We start from the raw sequence: 25854 nt of genomic DNA, 5'->3' as shown, positions 1-25854 counted from the left end.
GCATACTATAAATGAGGGCTTTCTTCTGATATGAAGTGATGACTTCAACCTATATTGATAAAGAACCACAAAGAATATTCTTAATCTGAACTTCAACTTCTTAGACTAACAATCTTGTGGGAATCCACTGTGTGGTTGTCGTCGTTGTTGTAATTAGATTAACAATCTTTTAAATGAATCCGCACAAACACCACTTGGCCAGTTAGTACCAACTTTTACAATCTTGAAATAAGAGAAAAAGATGAAGAAAAGTAGAGACAAAGCATCACATTTACCTATCAAGTAGCCAATATCAGCTCATTATCAACTAGAAAACGTGCTGCATTTCTTAATGACACCGAAGATTCTTCTTTTACAGAAACTTCCCAAGTCCACCCCACTTGTTTGGATTCAAATTGAATCAATGTCATTTGTTATCAACAATGTATAGTAACTCAATTAAAAACAGTAAGTCAAAGGAGATACACTAACAAAATGAGGACTATAACTTAATTTTCTGCAGGGGTGAGAAATCTCAAATCAACAGACCCAACAAAACATAGTTGGACCAACTTTTTACAAACATACATGGTATATGAACGAAAAGAAAATCAGCAAGACAGCTACTGTCATTCAAAGAACATACCAATGCCCTGATTCGAGCTACTGGGTTGACTGACAATCTTCCGCAAGATCACTGCTCGTGCCATCCTAATATCCTGGTTACATTTCTTGGCGTGCTGACTCAAAACCTCAATGGTCTCTGAAAAGCCATTTACATTCTTCTTGACCTCTTCCATTGCACTTGCGACTGCATCAGTTCCCCTAATTGCAAAATCAGCACTATGCAACAACCCCTCAACAATTATCTGCAATTTATCAGCCAAAACCCGAATATGCTCCAAGTCTTGAATCACAACAAAACTGCCAGCCTCCATCGAAGTCAATATCTCCCTCTCCCTCTTCAACTCATCCTCATACTTCTTCCACATTGAATTGATCCATTTCCCCACTGTCCCCAATGGCACTGAGGCTGCAGCTGCTAACGCCGTCACAATTGGCGGCGCTGTGACTGCTGCAGCAACAATTGAGCAAATGATAGCAGAAACAAACACAGTAGCAAAAATTATATTAGAAACTCTCTTCCATGTCTTTACTCTGCTCAATTTCTTATCAAGTTTATTCTTTTTCGACTTCAATTTCATCAACAAAGCTTCTTGCTGCAAATAAACTGAGTGAAATGATGAAAAGAACCTCGCAGTAAAAGGGTCACCAGCAGCTTTAAAACTCTTCAACTGTTCCAAAGTTTCCGAAAACAGAAGCTTTGAATCCCCTTCATTTCCACTGCTCTCATTCTCAAACTTAGTCAATGCAACAAGAATTATAGACTGACTAGTACGTGCACGTTCAAGAGAGTCATCAAGTGAAGAACAGAAGTTCATAATGTGAATACTGCTTTCAAGATAATCCTTAACAAGATCAAATAAATCAGGGTCTTTCCAAATGTCTTTTTTGCTTTCAAGAATGAAATTGACAACCCCTTGGTTCATATCTAAGAAGCATAAAGTAACCTCACGTAAAGAGTCAAGAGAAAGGGACCTAGGGTCCATGTTAACAGCTATGGAATTGAGTGCTAACGATGTCCTTGCTTGAAGAGCTGAATCAAACCGTTGAAGTTCTGGATCTTCTTCACATGCTGATTGGTATGAGCTTAGATCTGGTGAAATATCAGAATTTGAGCTTGTTTCTGGTCGTGTCGCCGGTAAACCTGCCGGCGCCGGAGGAGAAGATGGTGGGGTCTTGTTTTGGGGTCTAGCACACTGATTACCCATTTTCTTGCAAAAATTTCACACACAACAAAATGAGCTTGTAAATATGAGGTTTTAGGGGTCCTAAAAAGTGAGTTTAAGATTCGTGCGTGAGAGAGTGGAGTGGAGGGGGTAACTGCTAGGAAGTAACATGAGGAAGGGGATGATGACAAACACAATGAGGGGGGGGGGGGGAAGGGGGAGAAGTTGTGAAGGAGATGACAAAGTCAAGGGGAGGGGAAAAATGAGAAAAAGAGGATTGTTTTGCCTAATTGGAATTTGGAATTTTCAAATGTAGAATCTTCTTTTTATTGTCTGAAAAAGACATGGTAGATATATGACAAGGATATACTAACAGAGTTTGATGAGACAAAGTAGATTTTATTGTCTAAATTATTGTAGTGTGTGCTTTGGAAATGTTGTACCTTGTGCATTGAGGTTTACGGCAACAAAACGTTTTGGAATTTTAAATTTTCAGAAGATAATAAGGTGGCTGGTCAACTTTAAGGAAAATACTATTTTACATTTTTAAAATCTGAGTGATATATCTAAAGCACCCAAAAAACGGTAGTTAATAGAAAAAGATACAAATATATATTTTAAAAGAAGAGAAAGGAAAAAAGAATTTCTTAAATGCAACAATCATCATATTTCGGTTCTGTTGCGTTTTGCATCTCTAACGTACGCCTTTTTTGTGATCTGCGCCATGTTATTTTATTTTTTATTGTGTGATTTGCACGCCCACTTCTTTATTTCTTTGCAAAACATAAAAATTAATCTTCTTTAATTTTCCAAGAGGGAAAAATAGTAAGTACAAATAATAACTAAAAAAAGAACTTTAAAAAAAAAAAGACATTGGTCTCTTTCCCCTAATTATTAATGGGATTATTTCCTTTCTATACATTATTTGAAACTTATTTATTAAAATTGTCCTAATTTTGTATATTACCCGCCCTAAACAAAGATTATTTACAAATTATACATATTTCACCTTAAAAGGCTCCCAATCCATTATTAATGACTTAAATTAGGGGGTTCTTTGCTTGGAAAATAGCATAACTAAAGGGAATAATGGTGTTAACCACGTTTGAGTATCTGATGGTGGCAATATGTCACGACCCGGAATTTCCATTGTCGGGATGGTGATGACGCCTAACATTTCACTTGCTAGGCAAGCCAACGTTAGAACATTTTATCCATTTTTAACAATTTAAATTAAATAATGAGAAAGAACTGAAATAACTGAAATAATTTAAAGTATAAATGCGGAAGCTAAAACTACCAAACATCTGCTACAAATTCCTGAACCCGGTGTCACAAGTGCACGTGCTACTAAAATAATACATACAAGGGTCTGAAATAAATACAAAGCTATTAGAATGAAAATACACATCTAAATAAAAGGAAGAGTAGGGGACTCTAGGAGTCGCGGGCGCTGAGCAGCTGTACCTCAAGTCTGTGTACGTTGTCCAATCCGAGCTCACTGATAACCGCTACTGGGACCGACTCTAAATTCTTTGCAGAGTGTAGTATGAGCACAACCAACCCCATGTAATTTGTAAGTGCCGAGCCTAACATCGACGAAGTAGTGACAAGGCTAAGGCGGGTCCCCTACACTACAACTTGTACGCAGTATATAATAATGACAGAAAATGAAAATACGGAACGGGATAGAACAGTCAACTTAGAATAATAACTACAGCCTCAAGAAATAAACCAGTATTGTCTAGAATTACCAATCCTTAGCATTTCAAATGAGAATACTGAAAACCAACACAACTCAAGAAATGGAAACACATAGGTTGTTGCGACGTGCAACTTGATCCTACCGTACAACACAGAATCCTCCCTTATTTTACCATAATAACATCAACAACAGAGATAATATATAAATGTTGCGGCAACCGAAGGGCCACGACGGGAACCCGATACTTTACTCAACCGAGTACCAACGTAACATATCTTTCTTATCGTACTATCATTGGTAAAAGGGTCGTCATGAGATAATCAGAGTAAAACATAAGGGAATACTAGACATAGGATGACCCAACATGATATAGAAACTTTTACATGTAACATGCGGGCCTATAAGGCCGACATGATCATTTGTAAACTCAAGACATAGGCCGACAAGGCCATATAAGTATCCATATACCTGACATTTGTCTACATCAACAATAGAGATAATATATAAATATTGCGGTGCCCAACCCGATCCTACCATGTATCAATATCAGTATTTTAATTCACCCTTATTTCACCATATCAATCTACCCTTATTCCACCTGTTGCGGCGTGCAACCCGATCCTACTGTACAATACAAGTTTACCCTTATTCTACCATATCAATCCACCCTTATTCCACCTTATCAATCCACTCTTATTCCATTAATGCAGCGTGCAACTCGATCCTACCATATCAGTACCAAATATTCAATGTGCATAGTAAAATTAACAATTCAAACCACGAACACCTTTACGATCAATAAATACCAAATTGAACCAGAGAGGAAAACCTTGTATAACATAAGAATCTACATAAGTAATACTACACAACGAGATCAATCCAGTAATTGACAATTAGAAGGTGCAGCTTGGTAAACCACATCTGCGATGCCGTAGGAGCGGTAAGCCAACTGCAGATGCGAGGGCTGTGATGTTAAGTGAAATTCGCAGAAGCGGATATTTTCCGCAGAAGTGGAAGCGTAGGTGCGCTTAGGGGATCGCAGGTGTGGAATCCATAGGGAAGAAAGTATATAAGCTCCCCTTCGCGAATCTTGCTCATTCTTCCACCATTTTTGGTCAATTTTGGAGCTCCAAGCAGTGATTTCAAGGGGGAATCAAGTGTTTTCAGTGAGGTAAGCTACTTGGACCTTATATCTTGTGTTTATGGCAATTATTCCCTTGCTTAATCATGATATTAGTGGGAAAATTTGAGAAGAAATTTGGAGATTAGGGCTTGAAATTCGAGAGTTTAAATTGGGGATTTGAAGGGCCATTTGAGGTCCGAGTTTGATGATTTTTGGTATGTATAGACTCGGGAGTGAAAGGAGGTTTTAGTTTTGCAATTTTTGTTGGATTCCGAGACGTGGGCCCGGAGGTCGGGTTTGCGAAAGTTCGGGATTTTGGATCTAATTTGATAATTTTCGTGTGGGTTTTGTTCCTTTGGCATGTATTGATGATATGATTTTGATTACGGATAGATTCGGGGCGATTTGAGGCCGAGTCGAGAGGCAAGAGCATTTCGGAGTAAATCTTCGTCCGGTTTGAGGTAAGTAATGACTGTAAATCTTGTCCTGAGGGTATGAAACCTCGGATTTTACATCGTTTCACTACTTTAAGGTGATGCACACGCTAGATGAAGAGGGTGGGGGAGCGCACCATTGGGGATTGTGGCTTGGTCCGTCCCGTACGACTATTAATTCATATATTTGACTGAAACTATTTGATACTACTGTGCTTTAGAAAGTATTACTATGTTTTGGGTTGAATGCCATATTTGGGCCTCGTGCCAAGCTATTTGGACCCTTAGGGGCATTTTACTACTATTCCTCACTGTTTTGATTTAATATCTATTTTGATACTATAAAAGATATTTTGGGCTGAACACCCTGTTTTACTGTTAGCCCGGGTGGTTTGAGAGGTTTCTGACTAAGTAAGGCCGAGGGCCTGTGTTGTGAGGATATTATAGGATCGGGCTACACGCTGTAGTAGGTTGTTACTGATTCATAATATTGTGAGGCCGAGGGACTGATTGATTTATGGCACGAGGTGGCTTGATGTTATGAGGCTGAGGGCTTGACTGATTATGCCAAGAGATGGCTTGTTATAGTGCTTGGGTTGTAGGAGCCCCTTCGGAGTCTGAACACCCCCAGTGAGCGCGGGTACCTAGAATGAGTGATATGATGTTTCCCGAGGGGCTAATCTTGATTCATGTTGTGCCCGAGGAGCTGACTATGAGTGACTGTAAGGTAGCCTGAGGGGCTGGTTCTGATCGATGTTATGCTCGAGGGGCGGTTTATGATACATGTCTTGCCCGAGGGGCTGTTTGTGATTTATATTGCCCGAGGGGATGTACACGAGTGAGTTTTTCCTGAGGGGCTGATTATGGTTTCACTATTTTTACTCACTATTTTATCACTTTGTTTTAAAAATTATTGAAAAACATTTTCAAAGGATTTTTACTGAAATTGGAAATTTTAACGAGATGATTTGATTTATATACTGTTTTGGAAACATATTGTACTTATTGTGGTGTTATAATGTGGATTATGTGTTTTCTTACTGCTCAGTCTCTATTTACTTTTATTACTTACTGAGTTGGCGTACTCACATTACTCTCTGCACCTTGTGTGCAGATTCAGGTATTTTTGAACTAGGTGGCGGGTGTTGATTACTCAGTGGCAGGTTCAGTGGAGTTAGCAAGGTAGCTGCCTGACAATCGCAATCCTGCTTTCCTCCCTCCACATTCTCCCTTAATTGTATTCAGTGATTTTCCCGGCCATGTTGGTCTTAATGTTGTCAGACAGTGGTAGTAAATGATCATGACTAGTGACACCCTGATGTCAGGCTTTCTTTCCGCACTGTTATTTTGTTTTAAATACTTTTTAAAGGTTTATTGTTAAATAGCTTGATTTTATCCTAAAAATAAAAATATTGATTGGTTTTGATTTTGTGTCGGCTGGCCTACTTACATGATAGGCGCTATCACGACTGGGTTAGTTTTGGGTCATGACAGCCACTCACATGAGATTCATATAACATAATCCGAGGGTTCCTAATTCTCTCAAGTCAAGGTTTGACACAACACTTACCTCACTCCATAGTCAATTTAGAGCTCTACAGGGCCTTTCCCCTAGAATCCGCCTATCTAGTCATAATTGACTTAATAATATCAAATATTGCTAAAGGAATCAATTACATTGCATAAATTTAGAATTTCCAAACTTTTCCCCAAATAAGTCAAAAATTGATCCCGGCCCCGCTTGGTCAAAACCTGAGGTTCGGACCAAATTTATTTACCCATTCACCTCTGAGCTCGGTTATGTAATTAGTTTAGAAAATCCGACCTCAAATTGAGGTCTAAATCCCCAATTTGTAAACTCCCCTCCCCAATTCTTCATAAATCCCTAGTTTTCTACCATGGAAGAACAAAGATTAGGGCTAGGAATTACTAGGTGATATTAGAAATGAAAGAAAATGAGTTAAAGTATACAAACCTATGAATTGATGTTGAATTTTGTAATGACCAGGCTGGTCATTTTGAGAGTTAGAGCCCTGATCCCCTATTAACTTCTTCCCCCGTATCTATTTCTGCTATTGTAACTTGCCAGGAGGTTTCGTTTTGGTTTTTGAAAGTGTTTTGGACACTTAGTCCCTAAAATTGAGGGTTAAGACTTAGAATTTGGACCGAAGTCGGAACTATGTGAAGATGACTCCGGAATGGAGTTCCGTCAATTTTTTTAGCTTTGTTGGGTGATTATGGGCTTAGGGGCGTGCCCGGATTTTGTTTTTGACATCCGTAGATCATTTTTCCTTGAAATGGCGAAAGTCGAATTTTTGGAGTTTTGGGCCGGTAGTGGAATTTTTGATATCGGGGTCGAAATCCAATTTCGGAAGTTGGACTAGGTCTGTAGTGTTGAATATGACTTGTGTGCAAAATTTGAGATCAATCGGATGTGGTTTGGTCGGTTTCGGCATCGATTATGAAAATTTGAAGTTTCAAGTTTATTAAGTTTGGATTGGAGGGTGATTTGTGTTTTTAGCATAGTTTGATGTGGTTTGAGGGCTCAACTAAGTTCGTATGATGTTTTAGGATTTGGTTGGTATGTTTGGTTGAGGTCACGAGGGCCTCGGGTCTGTTTTGGATGCTCAACTGGTTGAAATTTGGACTTATGCAATTGCTGAAGATTTCTGGTACTGGTGTAATCGCACCTATGGAGTGGTCACTGCAGGTGAGAGCCAGCAGAGTCAGGACTTGGATCGCAGAAGAGACCTGGGGTGAGTGGAGAAAAGTCCGCAGGTGCGAAGGGTTTTCCCGCACCTGCGATGGTCGCAAATGCGGAGAGTTGGCGCAGGTACGAGCTTGGTTCCACAGGTGCGATATAATTTCGTCAGTGGTTGCAAAAGCGGAGGTAGGCTGATTAAGTGATTTCCGCAGAAGTGGAGGATTTACCGCAGATGCGGCGCCGCAGGTGTGAAGGAAGTTCCACAGATGCGGTTTGACTGGCAGAAAAAGGGGCTAAATCGAGGGTTTGATTCATTTCTCTATTTTTGGACTTGCGAGCTCGGGGATTTGCGAATTTTTGAGGAATTTTTGGAGAGAGCTTTGGGGTAATGATTCCTAACTTGAATTTGGTTATATTTCATTAATCTATTGTTGTTTCTTCATTTAATTAAGGAATTTGAGTGAGAAGGTTGGGAAATGGGGAAAAGCTTCCCCTATCAAATTTATGAGTTTTGAGTGGGATTTTGACATCAAATTTGGATAATTTTAGTACGAGTGAACTCGTGAGTGAATGGGTATTCATATTTGGTAGTTTTACGCGATTCTGAGACGTGGGCCTGGGGAGGTTTTTTGGCTATTTTCTAATTTCTCGCCTTAGCTTTGATTTCGTTAGCTAGATTAATTTCTTGTAGCTATATTTAAGTTATGTAATTTATTTGGCAAGGTTTGGGCCACTCAGAGATGGATATTCATGGGAAAGGCATTGTGACTGATTAATTGAGCTTGATTCGAGGTAAGTGGCTTTCCTAACCTTGTGTGGGGGAACTCCCCTTAAGATTTGGTACTGTTTTAATATGTGAGCGTCGTGTACGTGAGGTAACGAGTACGTACATCGGTTAATTGTTGTAAAAATCCGATTTTCACCGAGTAATTACATGTTCTTCTTCTTATTTGAGTTATATCAGCATGTGTAGTATCCTATTAGCTTACATTAGCCTGTTTGCTTGCCTTAATTGCTTATCTGAACTCTGTGCAGCATGTTTAGTGAAATTTCTATTTTTCCTTGACTGATACTTATTCGAAATGTTGGTTTTACTTGTTGTAGCTATTATTTCCATTGTTTGAGCTGCATATTTACTTTGTGACTACAAAACGGTATGTCAGCAGATCCCCCTATTCTGCATATTTCCGTTGGGACTACGGAATGGTATTCTGGTAGATGTCACTTGCACATTTACGTTTGGGACTATCAGACGGTATCCTGCGAGATCCCCTGTTGTTTTCTCTGTGTACTGGGTTGTTGTTTTCTGTGATTTCATTTTTGTTAAATTTTAGTATTTATCCTTACTACGATAATCCATTTTGTCTTATTATATATACACACACCAGTAGGGCCCTGACCTGATCTTGTCACTACTCGACCGAGGTTAGGCTCGTTGTGGTGTACTTATGCCCTTCCCTACACATGTTTTTCGTGTGCAGATCCAGGTACCTCTTATCAGCCGCATTATCAATGAGGCGAGCCAGTTATAGAGACTTCAAGGTATATTTGCCGCGTTCGCAGACCTCAGAGTCCCTTTCTACTCTTCCCCATGTCAAACACTTCCTGTGTTTCCTTTTGTTAGGCTCCGGAGTATAGAGATACTATTTTCTTTTTGTAGTTTGTGACTCATGATGTTCCGGATTTTCAACATATTGTGTATTTCTGAGTAATTAGTTATTGTACATGCCAAATGGTATGGTTTTCAGTTATGTTGTTCTGTTATAGTTAGTTGTTAAAATTATGTTATCATTTTTTATTCCGCATATGTTAGGCTTACCTAGTTGTAGAGACTAGGTGCCGTCACGACGGTTCACGGAGGGAGAACTTGGGTCGTGACAAGTTGGTATCAGAGCTCTAGGTTCATAGGAGTCTTGAGTCACAAACCAATTTATTAGAGTCTCGCGGATCGGTACAGAGACGTCTGTACCTATCTTTTGGAGGTTATGGAACTGTTAGGAAAACTCCACTTCATTTCATTCCTATCGTGCGAGCTTATTGATCTATGAGTTTCAACTCTTATCATTCCATTCTCTCGTAGATGGCGTGGACACGAACTGTAGTTATCGATGATGTTGTTCCTAGAGCAGGTGTCCCTAGAGGCAGAGACAGAGAAATAGGTAGAGGCCGACGAGTAGTGCGCAACTCAGCTGGAGCACCTATCAGAGCAACAGTTAAGGAGCCGCCAGAAGCTCCAGTCGGAGTACAGGCACTTGATATGTCTACTACTACTCAAGCACTTTAGGAGACCTTAGCACAATTCATGAGCATGTTTAGTACGATGGTTCAGGCGGGGCTAATTTTTGTTGTACCAACTACTTCACAGACCGGGGGAGGAACCTAGACTCCCGCCGCCCACACTCCAGAGCAGCGAGTTCATGTTGTTCAGGTTCCAGGTGTCATGGCGACACAACCTGTAGTCCCATTTCAGCAGGTGGTAAGGATCGCTTGCCGAGTAGAGAACAGGTGGATCTAGGAGAGAGAGGATAGACAAGGTCAGGAAAGAGACTACAGGGAGGAAAAGAGACCACGTAGACTGGAGAGATCCACTGGTCCTTATTTTGGAGGCAGGGTATGGCATGGTAGAGGTTTTGTGGGCCAGCTAGTTCAGTTTGCGTTTCAGGCTTCACATAGTATTTCAAGTGTTCATGGGTCTTAGAGTACCCGTACCGCACAATTCCCACAACCACGTCAGTAGCGAGGTTGTTTTGAGTGTGGAAACACTCGCCTTGTGGTGATGATTTGCCCCAGACATGGGAGGGGTGCACGTCCACAAACTTCTCAGGCACATCGTGGTCCATAGACTTCTCAGGCTATGATTAATGCACCCAGCTGCCACCCCACTTGCTCAGCCAGCTCGAGGTAGAGGTCGGGGAGGTAGAGGTCGCCCTATAGGGGGAGGCCAGGCCAGATACTATGAGCTTCCTGCTCGTACAGAGGCTGTTGCTTCCAATTCTTTCATTACAAGTATTGTTCCGGCTCGTCATAGAGATGCATCAGTTCTATTCGATCCAAGATCCACTTACTTTTATGTGTCATCTTATTTTCCCCCACATTTGGGTGTATCTCGAGATTCTTTGAGTTCCCTTGGTTATGTGTGTACTCCTATGGGAGATTATCTTGTTGTGGACTGCATTTACCGGTCGTGTTTGATTTGTCTTAGTGATTTTGAGACGGAGCCAATTTATTATTGCTCATCATGGTAGATTTTGATGTTATCTTGGGCATAGACTATTTGTCACCCCATTATTCTATTCTTGCTTGTCACGCCAAGACCGTGATGCTGGCCATGCCAGGTTTACCGCGATTAGAGTGGAGGGGTACCTTAGATTACACTCCCAACAGAGTTATTTCTTTTCTTAAAGCTCAACGAATGGTTGAGAAGGGGTGTGACACATATCTAGCCTATGTGAGAGATGTTAGTATTGATACCCCTACAGTTGAGTCAGTCCCAATAGTGAGGGGTTTTCCTGATGTGTTTCCAGTTGATCTTCCAGGCATGTCGCCCCACAAAGACATTGATTTTGGAATTGATTTGTTGTCAAGCACTCAGTCCATCTCTATTCGTCCTTATCGTATGGCCCCTCCAAAGTTGAAGGAGTTGAAGGAACAATTGCAGGAATTGCTTGATAAGGGCTTCATTCGGCCCAGTGTGTCACCTTGGGTGCTCCTATCTTGTTTGTGAAGAAAAAAAAGGATGGTTCTATGCATATGTGCATTGATTATCGCTAGTTGAACAATGTTACAGTGAAGAAAAGGTATCCTTTGCCTCGTATTGATGACCTATTTGATTAGTTACAGGGTGCCCGAGTGTTTTCCAAGATTGATTTATGTTCGGGTTATCATCAGTTGAAGATTCAGGAGCCAGATATCCCGAAGACTACTTTCAGGACTCCGTATGGTCATTACGAGTTACTTGTTATGTCATATGGGCTAACCAATGCCCCAACAACATTTATGCATTTGATGCATAATGTATTTCAGCCTTATCTTGACTCGTTCCCCATTGTCCTTATTGATGATATTCTGGTATACTCCCGGAGTCGGAGGATCATGAGTAGCACCTGAGGACAATGCTTCAGACTTTGAAAGAGAAGAAATTATATGCAAAGTTCTCAAAATGTGAGTTCTAGTTGGATTTAGTGGCTTTTTTGGGCTACGTAGTGTCGAGTGAAGGGATCAAGGTGGATCCAAAGAAGGTGGAAGTAGTGCAGAGTTGGACCAGACCGTCCTCAGCTACAGAGATCCAGAGCTTCCTTGGTTAGGGGGGTATTACCATCGATTTGTTGAGGGATTTTCATCTATTGCAGCACCCATGACTAGGCTGACCTAGAAGGGTGCTCCGTTCAGGTGGACGGAAGAGTGTGAGGAGAGCTTTCAAAAGCTCAAGACAGCTTTGACTACATCCCCGATATTAGTATTACCTTCAGGTTAAGGGTCTTATACAGTTTATTGTGATGCGCCACGAGTTGGCCTCGATGAGGTGCCGATGCAGGACCGTAAGGTGATTGCCTACGCTTCTAGATAGCTGAAGGTGCATGAAAAGAACTATCATGTCCACGACCTTGAGCTAGCAGCTATTGTTCATGCCTTAAAGATTTGGAGGCACTACTTCTACGGTATCCCTTATGAGATCTATACTGATCACTAGAGTTTGTAGCATCTGTTCAAGCAGAATGATCTTAATTTGCGTCAGAGGAGGTGGTTAGAGCTACTTAAATATTATGATATCACCATTTTGTACCACCCAGGGAAGGCCAATATGGTGGCTGATGCTTTGAGTCACTAGACATAAAGTTTAGGGAGTTTAGCTTATCTACTTGTAGCAGAAAGGCTCATGGCATTGGATGTTCAGGCCTTAGTCAGCCAGTTTATGAGATTGGATATTTCTGAGCCTAGCCGAGTACTGGCTTGTATGGTCTCTCGGTCTTCTCTTTATGATTGTATCAGGGAGAGTCAGTATGATGACCCCCATCTTCTTGTCCTTAGGGACATGGTCTAGCACGGTGATGCCAAGGAGGTCACTATTAGGGATGCTGGTGCTTTGAGGATGTAGCGCAAGCTATGTGTGCCTAATGTGGACGGGTTGTGTTAGTTGATTCTTCAGGAGGTTCATATCTCGCAACACTCTATTCATCTGGGTGCCACGTAAATGTATAAGGACTTGAGGCATCATTAATGGTGAGGAGGATGAAGAAAGATATAGTGGAGTATGTTGCGCGGTGCCTAAATTGCCAGTAGGTGAAATATGAGCATCAGCGACTGGGTGGGTTGCTTCAGAAGTTAGAGATTCTGGAGTGGAAATGGTAGCAAATCACTATAGAATTTATTGTTGGACTCCCACGGACTCAGAGGAAGTTTTCGTCTGGGTGATTGTGGATAAACTGACCAACTCAGCTCATTTCCTTCCTGTGATGACTACCTATTCTTCCGAGCAGCTGGCTCGAGTTTATATCCGGGAGATTGTCAAACTTCATCGTGTGCCTCTATCTATCATCTCTGACTGAGGTACGCAATTTACATCATAGTTCGGGAGAACCGCACAGTATGAGTTGGGTACTCAGGTGGAGTTGAGCACAACATTTCACCCTCAGACGGACGGGCAGTTCGAGCGCACTATTCAGATTCTTAAGGATATGCTCTGTGCATGTGTGATGGAGTTTAGAGGTTCTCGGGATCAGTTCTTGCCACTTGCGGAGTTTTCCTATAACAACAGTTATCAGTCCAGTATTCAGATGGCACCATATGAGGCTCTGTATGGTAGGTGTCACACCTCTTTTTTTACCGATGGGGATTAGGGAGTTTTTCCAATTTAAGTGTCATTAATCGAAATGGGATTATTTATTTATTCAGAGTCGCCACTTAGGATATTTATGGTGTCCTAAGTCACCAGTTTATTTGAAATCTCAAATCGAGGAAGTTTTGACTCCGTTTTACAGTCCGCGAAACAGAAAAATTTGGGTAAGGAATTCTATTAACCCGGGAGAAGGTGTTAGGCATTCCCGGGTTCTGTGATTTTAGCACGGTCGCTCAACTATTAATAATTGGCCTAATTACCTGATTTATTACATATTTCAAACCTGTTGTGCATTTTAACTTTATAACTGCTTTTGTTTAGTTATGAATTTATTTCTGGAACAAGCCACGATTGTCGTACACTTGTCGTTTGTGGTACACATTGCAAACTGCGCTACATGAAATGCACCCGCGATTTATGACTTATTTATTTTATTATTATTCGAAGTTGAGGTCGGGTCACATGAAATGCACACCCGAATTGGGGATTATTTATCGTGACCATGCCACAAGAACTGTACCCATAGTCACGATGGTTATTATTAATCGTGCCTAAAGCAACTAGCCATTTGAATTATTTTCCTAATCTTTGAGATTATTGTGATGACAAATTTATGGACAAGATATTATTAGGGAGCAAATAGGCTAGTTAACATGATCTATTACTTGGCCAGATTCCTTATGGTTCAAGAACCACCTTATGGCCCATTCTTATTCCTTGCCAAGAAAGAAACAACTCCAATTTTCCATATACCTAATTAAAAGCATTTATTCAAGAACCAATACTACATACATCACAATCGAAATAAAACTAATTAAAACAATTTAAATGAAAACTAAGACACGCTACTCAAACAACATAGAAGTACAAATCAACCAACACGCGCACCAAGCTATCATAACAAAATGAAATGAGAATGAAAATTGAGAAATGGACCTTTTATTAATGAACAAAGCTGAAAATTGCAAATCAATCGGGCTAAACAAATCAACAATCCTTGGACTAAAACACCAAAATTACGAACCGGAACCTCGAATAGACACCGGAAAGCTCAAACTAAAACGACCTCAATCAAACATTTCAAAGGAAGAGTGCAGAAATCACATAGAGGCCATAACGCCGATGAAGAGGAAAACAGAGACGAAGATTATTAGTGAAGATCTCACTGTAGTCTTGGATGCCATTAAAGAACAACTAGCAGATTATTTCAATAAAATGTCTACAAAGTCCTAACTTTCCTTCTTTCTCACCTCAATTTTTCCTAAGTTTGATAGCAATTTTCAAGACTTTAGTGTATACCAACCTAAAATGGCATTTGAATTTGGTAAACAAGGGCTGAAGTACAGACAATCTTTCTTCGTACTATTTAAACCATTTTTCTCGTGTCAGTTCTCTTCCTCTCCATTCTGTATGTTCCTCCTCTTAAGCTTTTCCGTTTTTTCTCTTTCAAGAAAGGTCGGCTGTTACCGTTTTTTTGGGTTAGAAGAGGAAGAGTTCAACTGGTGTGTGTTCTCTAGGGTCTAGGTTAAGGATGAGGTAATGGGCTAAGGGTAATTGGGTTGGTCCAAAATTATTTAAGAAAGTTAAAAAATGAGACTAGTTTTGAGATTATTCAAACTCTTTTAGCTAAAATTTCAAATCTTATTCTAAAAAAGTATAATGTATTTATAAAATATAGAAATCACTCTTAATTAAAATAATCTACTAAAATAAAACTAAATACTAAAAGTGAAACTATATTTTGTATATTTTTAATTTTATGAAAGGTAGATAAACTAAAAGTGACTAAATAAAATATCAATTAGCTAAATAAGAGAAAATATTTTTGTAATTTTCATTTTTGTGATAAAATAAAGTAAAAGAATCAAAACTAGTCAAAATAGTGATGTTAGACCTATGCTACATATTTAACGCTAAAATGTATAAAATCTCGGTGCGGTAAAAAATTACATGTCTACAGCTGCCCGTCTTTGACTGAAAACACGAAGAGTTTTTAGACAAAGAACGACGAGACAAGTTTTTTTGACCCGATCCTTATTTAGAGAGACCAAAAACTAAAAGAAAAGAGAATGTGACCAAGCCCTGGTATCTGAGCTGCCTACATATCCTTGGCTATAAAAGAATCAGGTCAGGTGTAGTTCAGAATTAGGAAGAGTGATGGAGTATACCGAGGTGGAGAGCCGATTGAGGTACCGTCTAGGTTCCGGTCCGTGGTCCCGTTATTACATCAGAATCAAAATCTAAAAGAACTAAACAAACCTATCAGCTATGAATTACAAGATTCCTATCTATGAGTCTTCTGAAACTTGATCTTGAGTCATGGTTGGTTCTTCATGTGGACTCTGATCTGAATCTTGATGCTTGTTAGCTGTAGGTGCTGGTTCTTTCCTTTTTCAACTTCTCGGATCAAGGAGGGACATGCAAAGCTTGTGACTTCAATTACGTCTTGAGCAGTCCACATCTTTTCTCCACTTCTACTCTTTGAGTTCACTTTTTTTTTCTTTTTCTTCTTTTTTCTTTTATTCTGGATTGAGACTCATTCTTTTGGTCGTCTCAAACCCTGTTCTCGAGGTAAAACCTGCTCAGACACCAAAACAAACAAATGAACGAAATTTTGCTGCCCCAGTTTTCAGTAGGGAAATTTCGTGAGTTATTGTAACAAAATTCTAAACTACTTCTTTATTGAAAGCAATAAAAGTCAGGATTGTGTATCCTTGGGAAAAAGATATTATGGAGTGGAGACCCTATATCTAATATAAAATCAACTAGAGATTGGAGACCCTATTGTTGGAAAATTATCAACTAGGGAGTGGTGACCCTACATTGGCATCAACTAGGGAGTGGTGACCCTATGTTGGCATCAGGTTATGCTAGCATCAACTAGGGAGTGAAGACCCTATGTTGGCATCAACTAAGGGGTGGTGACCCTATGTTGGAAAAGGAGACTAGGGAATTGCGTACCCTATGCAAAAACGAACGAAGAAGGAATTTTTTTTCTTTTGAGAAAATCATTCTTTTAAACAAATTGCCCTAACGTTTTTTTAAAGGCATGAACAAATGACTTTTTTTTAATTGAGACATCCTCTTTTGTTTCTTTTTTTTTAATTTCCTAGGATAAAATTCATCAGACTAGGTTTTTTTTTGGTTATCTTAGGAGAAAGATTCATCAGAATAAGATTTCTATCCTAGGAGAAAGTTCATCAGACTAGGTCTTCTATCTTAGGAGAAAAATTCACCAGACTAAATTTTGATCCTAGGAGAAAATTCATCAGACTAGGTTTTCTATCTTAGGAGAAAGATTTATAAAACTAAGATTTTGATCCTAGGAGAAAGATCATCAGACTAGGTCTCTTTTCTTCTTTTTTTTGGTATCTTAGGAGAAAGATTCATCAGACTAAGATTTCTATCCTAGGAGAATGTTCATCAAACTAGGTCTTCTATCTTAGGAGAAAAATTCATCAGACTAAGACATTTATCCTAGGAGAAAGATTCATCAGACTAGGGTTTTATTTGTTATCTTAGGAGTAAGATTCATCAGACAAAGATTTCTATCCTAGGAGAAAATTCATTAGACGAGGTTTTCTTATCATAGGAGAAAAATTCATCAAGACTAAGATTTTGATCCTAGGAGAAAGTTCATCAGACTAGGTCTCTTTTCTTCTTCTTTTTTGGTATCTTAGGAGAAAGATTCATCAGACTAAGATTTTGATCCTAGGAGAAAATTCATCAGACTAGGTCCTTTTTGTTTGGTTATCGTAGGAGAAAGATTCATCAGACTAAGATTTCTATCCTAGGAGAAAGTTCATCAGACTAGGTCTTCTATCTTAGGAGAAAAATTCATCAGACTAAGACTTCAATCCTAGGAGAAAATTCATTAGACTAGGTCTTTGTTTGGTTATCTTAGGAGAAAGATTCATTAAAATAAGAAGTTGTGACGACCCGGCGAGTATCGGGGTGATTGGTCCGGGTTCGGAAAGGATCTGGTAAGGTTTGATACACTTAGTCTCTTTTGAGGAAGCTTAAGTTGGAAAAGTCAACTGGATGTTGAATTATATGTTAGAAAGCTCGGATGTGAATTTTGATGGTTCGGTTAGCTTCGGGAGGTACTTAGGAGCGTGATCGGAATGAGTTTGGGGGTCCGGAGTAGATTTAGGCTTGAATTGGCAAAATTGGATTTTTGGCGATTTCCGGTTGATAGGTTAGATTTTGATATAAGGGTCGGAATGGAATTCTGAGAGTTGCAGTAGTTCTGTTGTGTCATTTTGGATGTGTGTGTAAAATTTCAGGTCATTCGGATGTGGTTTGCTTGGGTTTTTGATCAAAAGCGTAATTTAGAAGATTTTGGAAACTTAGGCTTGAATCCGATGTGTTTTGGTTGATTCGGTGTTGTTTGAGGTGTTTTGAAGATTGATATAAGTTTGAATAAGGTTTTGGGATATGTTGGTTCTTTTGGTTGAGGTCTCGAGGGCCTCGGGGTGATTTCGGATGGTTGATGGAGAGTTTTAGATTTTTGGTGAAAGCTGCAGATTTTCTGCTTCTGATATTTCTGCACCTGCTAATTGGGGACCGCAGGTGCAATGCCGCATATGCGAGGAAAGGACCGCGAAAGCTGTCAAGGAGGATAAGGGCAGGAGTCGCAGATGTAGTTGGCTGAACGTACCTGCGATGGCGCAGGTGCGGCTACTTGGTCGCAGATGCGATTTTGGACTTTTAAGTGAAAGCTGCAGAAGCAACTCATTGACCGTAAATGCGGTACCATAGAAGTGGTATCTGGGGGGCAGGTGCGGAATCTCTGGGCCAGAAGGTATATATTATTTCCTTCACGAAATTTTGCTAAGTTCTCCATTTTTGAAAATGGGATGCGAGCTAGGGCAGTGATTTCAAGGGAAGATCGAAGGGAATCAGTTGGGTAGGTTCCATAAGCTTCATTAATTGGATTTATGATCATGTTTCCATTTTTTAATCATGGTATTAGTGGAGATTAAGGAAGAAAATTGGGGATTAGGGCTTGAGATTAAGAGACTTTAAAATGGGAATTTGAGGGGTCATTTGGACTCCGATTTCAGTGTTCTTGGTATGTATGGACTCGTGGAAGGATAAGGATTCCGTTGATGAGATTTATATTGAGTTTCGAGATATGGTCCCGGGGGTCGGGTTTGGCCAATTTCGGGAATTTTGGTATAATTTGATTTATTTCGCATGGGCTTCGTCCCTTTAGCCTATTCTAATGTTATGATTCTAATTTTGGGTAGATTCGGCATGACTTGAGGCCAAGACAAGAGGCAAAGGCGCCGCGGTGTAGTATTTCCACCGGTTTGAAGTAAATAACCATTGTAAATCTGGAACTGAGGGTACAAAATCCCGGTATTTGAATTGTTTTGATAAATGCGGTGATGCACATGCTAGGTGACGAGCGTGTGGGTGTGCATCGATAGGGATTGCGACTTGGTCCATCTTGTATCGACTATTAAGCCACGTATTTAATTTGAAACCTTATGATATTTCGTACTTTAGTCATTATATTGTATTATGGGCTGTATGCCATGTTTGAGGCCTTGTGCCGACCTGTTGAGACCCTTAGGGGCATTTTTACTATTTTTCCTCACTCTACTTGTTTGAAAGCATATCTTCAGTCATGTTTTACCTATTTATTGTTTGAAACTGGATATATATATATATATATATATATATATATATATATATATATATATATATATATATATATATATATATCGGGCTGCGCGCCGTAGCGGTATGATGCTTGGGATGTAGGAGCCCTTTCAGAGTCTGTACACCCCAAATGAGCGTAGTCGACTATAAATTGTGGATCGGGCTGCATGCCGCAGCGGTTACTTTGATGATTATTATTATGAGATATTAATGAGCATGAGTGACGAGAGTTGAGTCACGAGTGACTGAGAGGCTGCTCGAGAGGCCTTAGACTGAGTGATACCTTGCCCGAGGGACCCATTTATGATATTTTTACTAATTTCACTCTTCTTTTAAAATATGCCTCTATTGAAATTTCAAAGTATATGATTTCAAGTATTCCAACTGAAACTGAAGATTTTATGACGAAACTGGTTTTAAACTGTGAAGCTTCATCTGTTATTCTGTTGTTTATTCCTTGTATGATTTTCAACTGCTCGTCACTGCTTTCAGACCGTATTTACTTTAGTTACTTACTGAGTTGGTGTACTCACGTTACTCCCTGCACCTTGTGTGCAGATCCAGGTGCTCGGGCGGTAGAGTGAGGGTCCTCAACTTACCTAGAGTTTGCCGGAGATTGCAAGGTAGCTGAATGGCATCCGCAGCCCTGCTTTTCTCCTTCCTATATTATTCTTTTCTGCATTTTTAGACTTATGATGTATTTGAAAGTTGGTTGTGTATTAGAGGCTCTAGACTCGTGACACCAGATGTTTGGGCTATGTTGTCGTATGTTTTATTGACTTCCGCATATTGTAGTTGTTTTAAACACTTATTATGAAAATTGGTATTCAAACCCGTGTTAGCAAAATGATTTTAAAAAAGGAAATTTGTTGTGGTTATATGGTTAGGTTGTCTTGACTAGTAATGTGATAGGCACCATCAGGATCGGGCATTTGGGGTCGTGACAAGTTGGTATAAGAGCCTAGGTTATATAGGTCTCGCGAGTCCTGAGCCAGTTTAGTATAGTCTCGCGGATTGGTACGAAGACGTATGTGTTTATCCTCGGAAGGCTGCAGAACCTTTAGGAAAAACTTCACATTCTTGAAATTCTTGTCGTGCGAATCTGTTGATCCGAGTAATAAACTTCTATTATTCTATTCTCTCACAGATGGTGAGGACACGTGCTACCGGGCAGGATGGATGACCACCAATACTACCAGCTAGGGCCAATAGAGGCCGAGGACACAGTTGAGTCCGTGGTAGGGGCAAAGCATCTAGGGCAGCGTCTATAGATCCATCAGCTGTCCCAGTTCAGGATCAGGTCCCAGTTGTGGATGCTACAGCATCACCACCTCAGGAACCAGCTGTACCTATTGTGATTCTAGGCCTTCAGGAGGCTTTAGCTCAGATTTTATCAGTGTGTACCGGTTTGGCTCAGGCGGTCTCAGTTACTACGGCCGCAGTTACTTCTCAGGCTGGGGGAGGCACCCAGACTCCCATTGATCGCATGCCTGAGCAAGTTGTGTAGGGCTCCAGACACCGGGGGCACCTCCAGGCCAGCAGGTTGTACCAGCACAGGAGTTTGTGGTACCACTAATGCCGGATGACGAGCAGCATCAACTAGAGAGGTTTGGTAGACTTCAGCCTCCGACCTTCAGTGGTGCAGAGGGCAAGGATGCCTAGAGTTTCTTGGATAAGTGCCAGAGGATACTTCGTACAACAGGTATTCTAGAGACCAATGGTGTAGCTTTTACTACCTTTCAATTTTCTGGAGCTGCCTTTACTTGGTGGGAGGTTTATGAGAGGCGTAGGCCCGTTGGTGCAGCGCCCCTTACTTGGCAATAGTTCTCTATTCTCTTTCTGGAGAAGTATGTGCCATATTCTTGTCGAGAGGAGCTGCACAGGCAGTTTGAGCAATTGCATCAGGGAGAGATGACTATGACGTAGTATGAGATGTGATTCTCTGAGTTAACTCGTCATGTAGTCTTGTTGGTTCCCACAGATCGAGAGAGGATCAGGAGGTTTGTTGATGGCCTCACATATTAGCTTCGTATTCTCATGACTAGGGAGAGGATGACAGGTGCTACTTTCGAGGAGGTTGTTGACACCGCCCGTGAGATTGAGTCAGTTCGTCGCCAGGAGCGAGAGGAGATGGAGGCCAAGATTCCTCGGGGATCTGGTAGCTTTAGTAGTGCTCATTCGAGGGGTCAGTTCCAGCAGGGTAAAGGCCATCTATTCAGACAGGCTCAGCTAGTTCGCCTAGGTTATCGTGGGGCATTATCGGGTCATGGTTCTCACAGTTCTCATCAGGGCCATTCATCACTCAGTGCCCTTCCAGCCTAGAGTTCGTCTCGTGCTCCATCAGTTCAGGGTTCTTCCATGCCAGGTCCTTTTACTGGTCATTTCGGTGCCAGGGGTTCCCTTCAGTTACCATCTCCAGCATCATGGAGTTGTTATGAGTGTGGAGAGTTTGGGCATATACAGAGGCAGTGTCCTCGTCTTCATGATGGTCCATCTCAGCAGAGGGGTTAGCCCTTGACTTCAGCTCCAGTTACTTTACCACCCACCCAGCCAGCTAGGGGTGAAGGTCAGTCAAGTAGGGGTTACCCTAGAGGGGGAGGTCGATTAGGTGGTGGTCAGGCTCATTTCTATGCCCTTCCAGATAGACTAGATGTTGCTGCTTCAGATGCCATGATTTCAGGTATTGTTTCAGTCTGCCACAGAGATGCCTCTATATTATTTGATCCCGGTTCCACGTGTCATCATACTTTGCCTGTTATTTGGATACACCTCGTGAGTCTCTTATTTTACCTATTCATGTATCTACTCCGGTGGGCAATACTATTGTGGTAGACCGTGTGTACCGGTCGTGTATGATGACTATTGGGGGTCTGGAGACCTGAGTAGATCTTTTATTATTGTGTATGGTGGATTTTGATATCATTCTGGGCATGGATTGGCTATCTCCGTGTCGTGCTATTCTGGACTGTCATGCAAAGACAGTCACATTGGTTATACCGGGTGTGCCACATATTGTGTGGCGATGTGTGACTGATTATGTTCCCAATAAAGTGATCATATTCTTGAAGGCCCAACGTATGGTTGGGAAGGGTTGTCTTTCGTATCTAGCCTTTGTGAGGGATGTCGGTGTTGAGTCTCCCAATATTGATTCTGTTCCAGTTGTGAGGGATTTTCCCGATGTGTTTCCTGCTGACCTACCGAGCATGCCATCAGACAGGGATATTGTTTTTGGTATTGACCTGGCGCCGGGCACTCAGCCCATTTCTATTCTGCCATATCGTATGGCACCAACGGAGTTGAAGGAGTTAAAGGAGCAACTTTGGGAACTCCTTGATAAGGGGTTCATTCGGCCTAGTGTGTCACCTTGGGGTGCGCCGGTTCTATTTGTGAAGAAGAAGGATGACACTATGAGGATGTGCATTGATTATAGGCAATTTAGCAAGGTAATAATTAAGAACAAGTATCATTTGCCCCCCATTGATGATTTATTCGACTAGTTTCAGGGAGCGAGAGTGTTCTCCAAGATTGACCTCCGTTCGGGTTATCACCGGTTGAAGATTAGGGACTCGGATATTCTTAAGACAACTTTCAGGACCTGATATGGTCATTATGAGTTCTTGGTGATGTCTTTTGGGCTGAACAATGCCCCAGTAACATTCATGCATTTGATGAATAGCGTGTTCCGGCCTTATCTCGACATGATTATCATAGTCTTTATTGATGATATTCTGGTGTATTCGCGTAGTCAGGAGGAGCACGCAAAGCATTTGAGAGTTATGTTACAGAGATTGAGGGATGAGAAGCTTTATGCAAAATTCTCTAAGTGTGAGTTCTATCTCAGTTTAGTGGCTTTCTTGGGGCACGTGGTGTCCAGCGAGGGTATTCAGGTTAATCTAAAGAAGATAGCGGTAGTTTAGAGTTGGCCCAAACCGTTCTCAGCCATAGAGATTCGCAGCTTTCTTGGTTTAACAGGCTATTATCACCGGTTTGTTCAGGGATTCTCATCTATCGCGTTTCCCTTGACCAAGTTGACTCAGAAGGGTGCTTCATTTGTATGGTTAGATGAGTGTGAGGAGAGCTTTCCGAAGCTCAAGACAGCCTTGACCACAACTCCAGTGTTAGTTTTGCCATCAACTTCATGTTCATATATCGTGTATTGTGATTCTTTGAGAGTTGGTATTGGTTGTGTATTGATGCAGGGGGTAGAGTTATTACTTATGCTTCTCGTCAGTTGAAGCCCCATGAGAAGAACTACCCCATTCATTATTTGGAGTTGGCTGCCATTGTTCACTCGTTGAAGATTTGGAGGCATTACTTGTATAGTGTGTCTTGTGAGGTGTTTACTGATCATTGTAGCCTCCAGCATTTGTTTAAACAGAAGGATCTCAATTTGAGGCAGCGAAGGTGGTTGGAGTTGCTTAAGGATTATGATATCACTATATTGTACCATCCGGGGAAGGACAATGTGGTAGCCGATGCTTTGAGCCAAAAGGTGGTAAGTATGGGGAGTTTGGCATATATTCCAGTTGGGGAGAGACCTCTTACAGTTGATGTTCAGTCCTTGGCCAATCGGTTCGTGAGGTTAGATGTTTCGGAGACTAGTCGGGTATTGGCTTCCGTGGTTTCTCGGTCTTCCTTATATGATCGCATCAGAGAGCTCCAGTATGATGATCCGCATTTGCTTGTCCTTAAGGACAGAGTTCATCATGATGATGCTCGAGATGTGACTATTGATGATGATGGGGTGTTGAGGATGCATGGCCGGATTTGTGTGCCCAATGTAGATAGACTTCGGGAGTTGATTCTGGAGGAGGCCCACAACTCGCGGTATTCCATCCATCCGGGTGCCACAAATATGTTTCAGGATTTGAGGCAGCATTATTGGTGGAGGAGAATGAAGAAAGAAATTGTGTTATTTGTAGCTCGGTGTCTCAATTGTCAGCAGGTAATATATGAGCATCAGAGACCAGGTGGCTTGCTTCAGCAGATGGATATTCTAAAATTGAAGTAGGAGAGGATCACTATGGACTTTCTAGTTGGACTTCCATGGACTTTGAAGAAGTTCGATGCTATTTGGGTGATTGTGGATCAGCTGACCAAGTCCGCGCACTTTATTCCTGTGTGTACTACCTATTCTTCAGAGCGGTGGCAGAGATCTATATCCGGGAGATTGTTCGTTTGCATGGTGTCCCAGTTTCCATCATTTCAGATAGGGGCCTTCAGTTTACTTTGTAGTTTTAGAGGTCTGTGTAGCGAGAGTTGGGTACTCAGGTTGAGTTGAGCACAACTTTTCACCCTCAGACGGATGGGCAGTCCGAGTGCACTATTCAGATATTGGAGGACATGTTACTTGCTTGTGTCATTGATTTCGGAGAGTCATGGGATCAGTTTTTACCGCTTGCAGAGTTTGCTTATAATAATAGCTACCAGTCGAGTATTCAAATGGCTCCATACGAGGCTTTGTATGGGAGGCAGTGTAGATCTCCAGTTGATTGGTTCGAGCTGGGTGAGGCTAGGCTATTGGGGATAGACTTGATGCAGGATGCCTTGGAAAATGTGAAGGTAATTCAGGAGAGACTTCATGCAATACAGTCAAGGCAAAAGAGTTATGCTGACAGGATGGTTTGAGATGTGTCCTACATGGTTGGCGAGAAGGTTCTATTGAAGGTTTCGCCCATGAAGGGTGTTATGAGATTTGGGAAGAAAGGTAAATTGAGTCCTCGGTTCATTGGGCCGTTTGATGTACTTCGGAGGATTGGGGAGGTGGCTTATGAGCTTGCTTTTCCACCTAGCTTGTCGAGTGTGCATCCGGTATTTCATGTTTCTATGCTCCGAAAATATATTGGGGATCCATCTCATGTTCTAGACTTTAGCACGGTTCAACTGGATGATGATTTGACGTATGATGTGGAGCCAGTAGCTATTTTGGTTTGTCAGGTTCGAAAGTTGAGGCCAAAGGATATAGCTTTAGTGAAAGTGCAGTGGAGAGGTTGGCCCATGGAGGAGGATACCTGGGAGACCGAGTGGAAGATGCAGAACAAATATCCTCACCTGTTTGAGGCTTAAGGTATGTTTCTTGACTCGTTCGAGGACGAAAGTTTGTTTAAGTTGGGGAGGATGTGACAACCTGTCCAGTCGTCTCATGAGTTACCACCATGTTTCCCCCATTTTTGCTTCTCATTACTTTGTCTATTGGTTCTATATATGATCGGGGTGATTGGTTTGGGTTCGGAGAGGATTTGGTAAGGTTGAGACACTTAGTCTCTTTTGAGGAAGCTTAAGTTGGAAAAGTCAACCAGATGTTGACTTATGTGTTAGAGGGATCGGACGTGAGTTCCGATGATTCGGTTAGCTTCGGGGAGGTGATTTGGGACTTAGGAGCGTGATTAGAATGAGTTTGGAGGTCTAGAGTAGATTTAGGCTTAAATTGGCAAAATTGGATTTTTGGCGATTTCCTGTTGATAGGTGAGATTTTGATATAGGGGTCGGAATGGAATTCCTAGAGTTGCAGCAGTTCCGTTGTGTCATTTGGGATGTGTGTGTAAAAGTTTAGCTCATGCGGACGTTGTTTGGTTGGATTTTTGATCAAAAGCATAATTTAGAAGATTTTGGA

At 41.2% G+C, this 25854-nt stretch overlaps 1 protein-coding gene across 1 annotated transcript; it reads right to left on the bottom strand.

The window, feature by feature from the left end:
- Nucleotides 1-395: 395 nt before the first annotated feature.
- On the bottom strand, nucleotides 396-1983 carry LOC104247424 (UPF0496 protein 1-like). The gene has a single exon (XM_009803440.2). It carries the CDS (start codon nucleotides 1809-1811, stop codon nucleotides 609-611), a length of 1203 nt encoding a protein of 400 aa, XP_009801742.1. The 5' UTR covers nucleotides 1812-1983; the 3' UTR covers nucleotides 396-608.
- Nucleotides 1984-25854: the final 23871 nt, after the last annotated feature.

This window comes from Nicotiana sylvestris, chromosome 3, assembly GCF_000393655.2.
Source record: "Nicotiana sylvestris chromosome 3, ASM39365v2, whole genome shotgun sequence".
Lineage (NCBI taxonomy): Eukaryota > Viridiplantae > Streptophyta > Magnoliopsida > Solanales > Solanaceae > Nicotiana > Nicotiana sylvestris.
The sequence above is the reverse complement of the archived record's forward strand: the minus strand, read 5'-3'. Positions and strand labels throughout refer to the sequence as shown.